This window comes from Drosophila miranda, chromosome 2, assembly GCF_003369915.1.
Source record: "Drosophila miranda strain MSH22 chromosome 2, D.miranda_PacBio2.1, whole genome shotgun sequence".
Lineage (NCBI taxonomy): Eukaryota > Metazoa > Arthropoda > Insecta > Diptera > Drosophilidae > Drosophila > Drosophila miranda.
The window spans coordinates 33,264,172-33,274,181 of record NC_046675.1 but is presented as its reverse complement, the minus strand read 5'-3'; the positions used below and the strand labels follow the sequence as shown (position 1 = coordinate 33,274,181).

The window sequence follows — 10,010 nt, the reverse complement described above, 5'->3', positions numbered from 1 at the left end:
CGAAATGCCGAGTTGTATTCGATGGCTCTGGGGAGGACTGCAATGGATCTTCACTTAATTCACGACTACACATCGGACCACCTATTCAAAGGGATTTACTTGGAGTATGTCTACGTTTCCGTCAGCATCGCTATGTGTTTTGTACGGACATTGAGAAAATGTTTAGAGGCATCCTGGTTTCAGAAGATCACACGCATTACCAACGGATTGTCTGGCGAAAGGAGGAGACTGCTACACTCGATCATTATCGATTGCTGACCGTGACGTATGGTTTAGCGTCTTCGCCGTTCTTGGCTGTTCGAGTCCTCAAGCAGATCGCGCAAGATCATGCCGATTTGTATCCGAAGGCTGCTGCTGTGCTTGTACGAGACGCGTACGTGGATGATATCCCTACTGGTTGCGATAGTATCGACGATCTCATTGCACTCAAAGAGGAATTAATTTTGCTATTGAGCCACGCTCAATTTAAACTTCGAAAATGGAGTTCAAACTGTTGGTCACTACTCAAATCGCTGCCACAGGACATTTGTGAGTATCCACTTAAAGCCCTAGAGGGAAAGAGCCCAACTCAATATGTCAAGGTTCTTGGAATACGCTGGGACCCGGCTGTGGACGAGCTTTCCTTCAAGTTGACCATTCCCGACGCCACAGGGGTTCTGACAAAACGGATTTTGCTGTCCGAGCTTGCCAAGATCTACAGTCGCTGTCATCTACAGTCGCGTGAGAGTCAATAATGACTACGCTGTAACACTGATCGCCGCAAAAACCCGGGTGGCACCCATCAAACCTATCTCCATCCCACGGCTCGAGTTGAATGCCGCCCATCTTCTGTCGAAATTGATGTCTCTGGTTAAGCAAACTCTAACTATTCCTATTTCAAGTACTTCGTGTTGGTCAGACTCCGAAATTGTACTACATTGGCTCTCATCACCCCCACGGACTTGGAACACTTATGTTTGTAATCGCACGGCTGAGATTCTAGAAGCTTGCCCACGTAGCTGCTGGCAACACATTCGCACTGAGGACAATCCCGCGGACTGTGCATCACGCGGACTTTTACCAAAGGATCTGGTAGAACATCAACTGTGGTGGAATGGACCACCGTGGCTTTCCCAATCACATCGCACTTTGCCACCTGTTAAGGCCAAGTTCGCACTGTCGACTGAGGACGCTGAGCGGATGGAAGTAAAGGTCAAGCCCCAAGTTAGTCTACACATTTCCAATGAAGGAAATGATCTTAACTGTATGATCAACAAAGCTTCCTCCTGGTCACATCTCTTGCGGACACTTAGCTATTGCTTTCGGTTCGTACATCGTCTTCGTTGCAAGGACCGCCTGTCATCATTTTTATCGTCATGGGAGCTTCAATATGCCCGCTCTAGGGTAATCAAACATGTCCAGATGGAGTTCTTCCAAGTGGAGTACAGACAGCTGAGCACTGGACAAGCCCTTTCTCAAAAGTCCAAGTTGATTCACTACACTCCATTTGTTGACGACCAAGGAATTCTGCGCGTAGGAGGACGCATTGGAAACTCGATGACAACCTATGACGCAAAACATCCCATACTTCTTCCAAAGGAATCACCAGTCGCTGTTTTAATAGCTAGACACCAGCACGTCACATCGTTACACGCTGGAGTCGAATTTATGTTTCACACGTTGAGACAGAAGTATTGGATCCTGGGAGCCCGTAACATAGTCCGCAAAATTGTATTCAACTGCAAGATATGCTTCCTCCAGCGCAAAGGGACGAGTACACAACTCATGGCTGATCTTCCCGCCTTTCGCGTTCAGCCCACCCGCTGCTTTCTACATTCTGGATTGGATTACGCTGGACCAGTTACCATCAAGACATCAGCAGGTCGGACACCGAAGTTTGGCAAAGCTTGGTTTGCCATCTTTGTTTGTCTGTCCACCAAAGCAATTCATATCGAGCTCGTCAGTGATTTGACGACTCCTGCATTTATCGCCGCTTTCAAACGTTTTTGGTCTCGACGTGGCCCTATATCCGACTTGTACTCGGACAATGGCACAACATTCCATGGAGCCAGAAAGGAACTAACGGAGATGCAACGGATAGCTGTATCTCAAAGTCAAGACGAGGAAATTGATAATTTTCTGACGAGTCAGGAAATCAACTGGCACTTCATTCCGCCATCTGCCCCGCACTTTGGAGGTCTTTGGGAAACAGGCGTACGATCTATCAAACTCCACCTTCGCCGAGTAATTGGTAGCAGTGCGTTAACCTTCGAGGAATATTCAACAATTTTAACTCAGATTGAAGGGTTACTCAACTCTCGCCCACTGTGCGCGCCCAGCGATCACAGCTTGGATCCCCTTACCCCCGCTCATTTTCTTACAGGTCAACCTCACATGTCGGTGCCGGAGCCGTCCTTGTTAGACGTCAACATTAACAGACTGCAGCGTTGGAGACAACTGCAAGCCAAGGTTCAAGGATTCTGGAAACGTTGGAATCTGGAATACCTTACTTCCTTGCAACCTCGCACGAAATGGCAGCAGGAGTCCAACGACATAACCGTGGACACTCTTGTGGTACTGAAGGAGCCAAATCAACCGCCTAGCAAGTGGCTGCTTGGGCGAATCACCGAAGTTCATCCTGGCCAAGACGAGAGGGTTCGAGTGGTCACCGTCAAAACCGCCCGAGGAGTGTACAAGAGGCCTATTACCAAACTTGCTGTGCTTCCCTTGTTCTGAACAGTCGTTCAGGGGGGCCGGTATGGTGAGAAATGAGCCTCGTAGTTTTTACATGTATATTGCGATTGACCTATTTACACGCTCATGATTGTAGTACACCGCCTAAGTAACTATTTTTACGCGCATAGCTGTGTTGTTGTTTACTCGGGTCCAGAACATAGCTGTAATGTTCTCACACGCATGGCCAGACCCGCAGCTGCACACGCACACAGCGATGCGTTCCGTTGTTTTGCATTGAAACCGTCGCGTCGAGTCTTATCGCGTGATCTTTCAATTCCCTTTTGCTCGACTTCTTTTCGCGGAGTTGATGCAGTAGAAACTTCGAGACGAAGCCGCCCGCACACATAGTTTGTACCGCCGCAGAATCGAACCCCCCGCTATTCTTGTAATATAATTGTACTATAACCACCAATATTAAATAATCAATAAATAATAAATAAGCTCAAGATATAAACGATTATACAGTCCACTAATTCATAACCAATAATATTTAAATAATAAAAATAATAAAATAAATAAATTAAATTTAATAAATTAAATAATATATAATAATAATTAATAATAATAAAATATAATATAATAATAATACTTAAATAATATATAATATAATAATAACACTTAAATAATACATAATAGTAATAATTATAATTAATTTGTATACCTAGAAAAATAAGGCCTTCAGGCTGATACTGGGTTATAATTATTTGTTTATTTTAATTGATTTAAATATTAAGAGGTGTACTAATATAACCATTTTGTTGGATTATCTTCAAAAAAAAATCCATATTCATTTAATTTTTTTCAAAATGATCGTTTTGCTTTTTTGGATTGATCAATTATTCCTCTTTTTGTTCATGGCAAAAGACTCCTCCAAAAACAGCAACCTCCTCTGCAGGGCAATGAAAAACTGACAAAAATTATAAACCGTATATCCGCTATATCCGCTTTATCCGCTGTATAAGAACAACTTTCAGGATCAGGAGAACTTCTTTCTGTTTTTCATTTGGTTAGCAATTTTTTCTTTTCTTTTCATTTATTCGTAAGGTGCTGCCTGCCTGCTGACGGGCTGACTGGCTGTCTGTGCGAAAAGTTTGCTCAGCAATTGAGCCAAAGAAATATTTAATAACTATTTTCTTTGCATCGTTTTTTATCTTTCGAGCTGGAAAAAGTTCTCATTCTCTCTCTCTCTCTTTGCATTTGCTTTTAATTTTTGTAATGGAATTGTTAAGAGCGTAAAGAAAGAGCAAAGAACCCGAGACCGAGGCCAGCTGATTTATAGCCTCGGCCAAAAGTTTTTTGTTTGCAAAAAAATTGCATCAGATGCGAGCCTGGAATTTGCCTTAAAGTTTTCCCAGCTCATCGCAAAACTGCTGTTTAAATATTTTTTGCTCGACTAATTAGCAAAAGTGTTACAGGAAAAATCTATACATATATTTAAGTCCGGTTTATCTCTCTCTCTCTCTCTATTCCTCTCTCGACTAAGCAGCCAAAGCCAATTAGACAAAATGGCTGCGACACATTTCCGCTGGTCTACTGGAGAAGCAGAGCCATTGCCCAGGCTCCAACTGGGCTGCAAAAGGACCTACCAGATCCCCTAAATGTGGGCTTTATGCGTTGTTTTTACTTTAGGGGGAACTTAGGGTACGATTTGGGGTAGGCTGAATGTGCGATTCGGTTGGTTAAAGGCAGAAAATTCTATACATTTTTTATATTTAACAGAAATTGGAGTTTTCAATTGATCCGATCGCCTCCCTTTTTGATAGCCTTGAAGATAAAATCCCTATCAATGATTCTGCATGAGCGGCATACTCATATCGTCTAAATTCGGTATTTTCTGATAACATTTACAAGAGAAACAATTCTTTACAATTTAAAAAAGAGGGTATCCCCGATTTCCTAAATCCTGTTAAATTTCCTGCCACTTTTGTTGCTATTATCATAGTCCGTATTGTTGTTATTGCTGTCACACTTTCGCATTTTGCTAATCGCATTAATTATGCGTTTCTCTCATTTGCTGCTGGGCCTTTGGCTCTCGTTTTGGCCCTGGTGTCTCTCTGGTGTTGGCCCAAGGCCTGCAGGCAAGCAAATGGCCAGCAAATGGAACAAAAGCAAAACTGCAGGCAAAGAAAGAAGGCGACAAAGAGAGGGTGGAGAGAGAGGGGGAGGGGGAGAGCTGTAAGGATGAGGGCTACATTTCAAGCATAATTGCCTCTCAAGGGAATCAAATTGAGCTGAGAATTTTGTTGGCAGCAGCAAAAGATGAAGATGGAATTTTATTTCATTAATTATCAATTAGTTTTTGAAAGATGTTGGCCCAGATTTATTAACTGGACATAACTTTTGCAAAATGTCCCCCCCCCCTCCTCCCCTCCCCAGACAAAATTTCGATTAAATTAATTAGACAAAGTGTTTTTGCGGATGCCACATTTTAGTGGTGTGTGTGTGTGTGCCACAAATTAATCTCTAATGATGAGAAAATTGATGCCTGGGAATATTTGTCAATAAATTAATATCATTTTTGCATTGCTTATGATTTAATCAATTTCGAAAATATGTACACTCAAAATCAATTTGATTTCACTTGGAGCCTGCGGTTGAGCCTGATAATTGGGTTACAAATTATTGATATTAGATTACCAGATATTTATGGTTGCATGCAGAGGATTTTCTGTCACTTAAATCATGAAAATATTTGCATTAATTATGCTTGAAACTAATTTAAATGAATTGATGAGCTTAGAAGCAAGCAGAAAAAAAAGCAAATACAAAGCATTGCCCAATCTCCCACTCAACCGAACACCGAACACATTTCTTATCTTCGTTTTGTCTTCGCTGAACAGGCAAGAACGAAACGCACGCAACACAAGAGAAAGGCGTCTGCAAATAAGCGGCTAGTGTGAGAGTGAGACAAAGAGCTTATTGGCATTTATGTACATATTTCAAAGGAAGCTTTGGGTAGCTTTGGGCAGCCTGTGGATCGGCCCAGGGATCTGTAGAAAAAAAGTGTCAAGGAGGAGACGAAGAATAAGTTTCTTTTTGTTTTTTTTTTCCCCGAGTAAATACAAAGTCGTATGTTTCTTGATTTTGGACACAAGAAATGGTGTTGGCAAATGAACGCCTAGTGACAAGTGCGAGTGAGACAAAGAGCTTATTTCTAGTGTTGTGTTGCTCATGAGTGAGTGAACAAAAAAGAGTTGTTCACTTAAGTGAGCAACTGAACATGTTCCTTCCAAGCTGTTCTTTGTTGTTCACTTGTTCTTTGTTGTTCACTTGTTCTTTGTTGTTGACTTGTTCTTTTTTGCTCACTTGTTCTTTGTTGTTCACTTGTTCTCTACTCACTTTTTGCGCAATTTTGCTCCTCAAAGGGCATATTGCGATCTGGCAGCTTTTGCTCATATTTGCGTTTACTTCACACTTTTTGTATTACCGGCAAAGCTGTTTACTCTTTCAAAAATTCAGTATGTCGCTAATTCGAAAGTATATTGAAATTTGGAACCATCTGTGCATGAATAGTGAACAACTGAGTGAGCAAGTGAGCAAGTGAGCAACTGAGCAACTGAGCAAGTGAGCAACTGAGCAAGTGAGTAACTGAGCAATCTAAGAGAGCAAGTGAGCAATATGAGTGAGTTGACTCACTTACTAAAAAGGAACAAGTGAACATGTTCACCAAAATGAGCAATGTTTACCCAACACTACTTATTTCTCAAGCAAAAGCACACATTTATACATTCATACAGGTACATATGTACATATGTGTGTATGTAAGCGAAGGAATGCGTGGCGCAGCCCGTGGATCGAGCAACAAACGTGTCAAAAAGAGACGGAAAAATAATTATGTAGTTTTTTTTTCTGAGCAAATACAGAGTTGAGAATGTTTCTTGCTTTTTTCCTCCTCTGTGCATTATGTCCGTTCAAAAATTGTTTTTTTTTTTTTTTTCAGATACCCTGCAAGTGCGGTTGTTGTTATTTACGATATTTGATTAGAATTCAATTTGTAAATTATATTTTTTGGATTTTTGATTAGAATTCATTTAATTAATAATATTTTTTTGGATTTTTGTGTATGAAAATTTTATTTCTTTTTTGTTTTCTTTTGTTAGGTTTTACCTTCTTCCGCTTTGGGTTGGATTGGGATCTTTTGGGAATTTTAATCTTAGAAGTGCTGTGGAAATCATGAAATACCTTTTCTGTAGGTTTTTCTTTATCGTAAGAGCCTTTATTCCTAGTTTCAAAATCTCTTTCGACTCTAACCGCTGCGTTTTGGGACCTTTAACGCTATAGGAAACGGTAATCGGCTGCTCTTTTGGAAGGATAACCGTCTCGGAAACGGTTTTGGGTGGCATTATAGAGTTATTGTGAATTTTTGGAAACGTATTTTGATACTTTTTTCTGGGAGAAAATATTTTTTTCGGTCTTTGAGCATATTAAAGGCTATAGAGGCTTTCGATTTATTACTAGGATTTTTTCTAAATTACTTTTCTATATTCTATGATTAAATATCAAACAATTTCCCTTAATTTACTAAAAGAAACCTTGATTTCCCCTATTTAAAATTACTAATATGTTTACGTATCGTTTTGATCATAGCCTCTGCCTGAGAATTGGATGATTCCCTGAGTATACCAATGACCTCTGATATGCCACCGCCAGGACGCCCCCGATGGGCTTTTGATGCCATGGCATACAAGACACCCGCGCAGGCACCCCGCTTACCCTCCCAGTTCTCCGGACTGGGATCGAGTCTAAGGAAAAGATGTATAGACCAGGGATTACATTTTGGAATTGGATAAACCGAAAGTAAACTCACTTTTCGAGCATGTCGAATGCCTTGGCGGCCACCCAGAACTCCTCGCATTTGTAGCATTCATTGGCAATCAGCTGAAGGAGCAGAAAGGCCTCGGCATTGGTGTCCCGCGTGATGAAAACATTCCACGCCAGCTCCGGATGGTTGCAATGGATGTGGCACTTGGCCAGGATCATGCAGTATGTGTGCTGATTCTTGATGTCCATGTCTGTGATTTGCATCAGCAGCTCCTCGGCCTCCTTGTAGTAGCCTGTGGCACATTTGGCCTGTGCGAAATTATAGTTGAAAACATCATCGTTCACAAAGTAACTCCTTATGGAGTTCATGTACACCAGGACCTCCTCGAACTGTTGGTACAGAAAGAAGGCCGAGGCCATGCTCTGACGCCCGGGTATCGTATCACATTCTGTGGCCGAACTGCCAACCAAATGGAGATTCTGCTGTGCGGTTTTAATGTGTTCCTTCTGCCAAACATAAAAGGAAATGTAAATAAAGCCAAGGACCAAAGATTCGATGCCCTACCGAACCCAATTGTTGCCCCAAAGCGGCATGAACCACACCCTTGAGTATGTACTCGTGTGGCGATGTGGGTTGCAGTTCTTTCATCAAGGCGTGGGCCTCCTGGACATCGCCTTGTTTCAGATAGTAAATGGCCAGATTCAGACGGGCCTCTGGCACGATATTAAGCAGCCCTGGGAGGACCCTCAGGGCTCCTTCACCGTTCCGAAACACCACCAGATTGTGACGCAAAAGATCCGCACCAAAGGTGCCATTATCGGCGATATTTTTGATCTCCTGCTCGGCCACACGGCCGTTGAACAAACGAAATCGATTGCAGGCCTTCAGATTAATGGCAATGGTGCTGTCCGAATGCTGGCCGAGATACACATCGAGGACCTCCTGGGACATGTCGTAGTAGTCCAATTTGTAGAAACACAATGCCAGATACACATTGATGGCCATGAAGTCCTTGTTGTCCACCAGGACACGCTTGTACACGTCGATGGCCTCCTGATAGTGCGCCCGAAGGTAGTGCATCGACGCGAGACTCAGCTGCTGCTCCACACTCGAGGAATTCTCCAGATCATCGTGCAGTTCCGCCCACTCTTCCACGCTGCCCAATTTGTGGACCAAATGGAAGAGCAGACGCTGCTTGAGAGGACTCTCCTCGGATATGTTCGACACCAGTTGATGGGCCTCCTCGTAGAGACCCAGATAGAACATGCACACGGCCAGATTGAGCTCCACGTTGGCCTTGTCGCTTGTCTTTTGGATGGCCTTGTACTGCGTGAGGGCCTGTTGATAGTCACCCAAATGGAAATTGCAAAAGGCAATCCATTGATCCACTTGTCGTTGCTTCAGACCACTGGCTGCTGCACCTCCAACCGCCTCATTTTCCTCATCATCATCCTCATCGTTGGTGTACTACAGGACATTGGAATAGATTATTTATTTAGTTTAATCTCCACCCCCGAGACTGTGTAATACCTCTAGAAATGCCCTGGCCCCCGTGTAGTCCCTTTTGATGATGAAATCCTCTAGGGTGCTCGGTGCTGGGGCCTTGCGTTGCTTGCCAGCGCCTCCAGGGGCTGCTCCGCCGCTGGTGCTGTTCGTATGCCTAGAGCTGGCCGAGTCGGTTTTTCCACGTGAAAGTATCTGTGGCGGAACACGCATAAAAGTATCTGACAACAATTTTCAAGCTAAATTTCTTACCATTTTCTGCAGCGTTTATCCTTTTCACAAGAGTTGTCTTCGTTTTTTCCTCTATTTTCTTTTCCTAGATTTTTGCCTTCCTTTCTTACGGCTGTGCGGCTTCTGTTCTGTGTGTTTTGGATTTTCTGCTTTGGAGCAAAGCAAACGCTTTGGTTACGGTCGCTTGGCAACCTACATAGCGTCGATAAAGCAGTTGCTGCTCTGCCCCTATCCCTGTCCCTGTCGTTGTCCTGTCCTGCCATGCCCCAATGCGTCCAGCAAGCGGTGGCCTGTAACTGTGGCACAACCAACTGTTGATCCCCCGACAGTGCGCAACCCTTAATTCTGGGGAGATATACATTTTTTTTGTAAATGCTGTTTCGCTGTCCTGCTGATGTCAGCAAATGTGTTCAAGATATCCTCGCTCGCATACAGCCAGACAAAAAAGTCATGCAATTTTAATATTTACACTAAGAATTATAAATGTCTACCCAGAGATTTTATCTGATTGGAAATTGAAAAAAGTAATTGGTTTGCACTCACCTTTTGTGGCATTGAAATGAAAATATTTTACTTAAGAAATATTTTCACATATAAAACATATGTAAAGCATAAATTTATTTTTAATATTTAAATAAAATATATTTCCTTCAAGTTTAATATTTCTTTATATTTATTTTTAAGTGTTTTATAATGGTTTATTTAATATTTGAACTAGTTTACGTATTATTTTTATTTATTTGTATTATTATTTTTATATATTTGTATTATTATTTTTATTTATTTGTATTATTATTTT

General features: G+C 42.1%; 1 protein-coding gene across 1 annotated transcript; it reads right to left on the bottom strand.

The window, feature by feature from the left end:
* Positions 1-6,813: 6,813 nt before the first annotated feature.
* Positions 6,814-9,620, bottom strand: LOC108154430 (intraflagellar transport protein 56). Its single transcript, XM_017284698.2, has 5 exons — positions 9,233-9,620; positions 9,008-9,175; positions 8,042-8,944; positions 7,523-7,983; positions 6,814-7,457 (listed from the first exon to the last, which is right to left on the bottom strand). Exons 1-5 carry the CDS (start codon positions 9,233-9,235, stop codon positions 7,259-7,261), a joined length of 1,734 nt encoding a protein of 577 aa, XP_017140187.1. The 5' UTR covers positions 9,236-9,620; the 3' UTR covers positions 6,814-7,258.
* Between the last annotated feature and the right edge of the window lie 390 nt (positions 9,621-10,010).

Coding starts and splice junctions, on each gene's coding strand:
- LOC108154430 (XM_017284698.2), bottom strand. Junction 7,984..8,041: donor TGGGGCAACAATTGGGTTCG/GTAGGGCATCGA, acceptor TATGTTTGGCAG/AAGGAACACATTAAAACCGC. Junction 7,458..7,522: donor GCATTCGACATGCTCGAAAA/GTGAGTTTACTT, acceptor TCTTTTCCTTAG/ACTCGATCCCAGTCCGGAGA.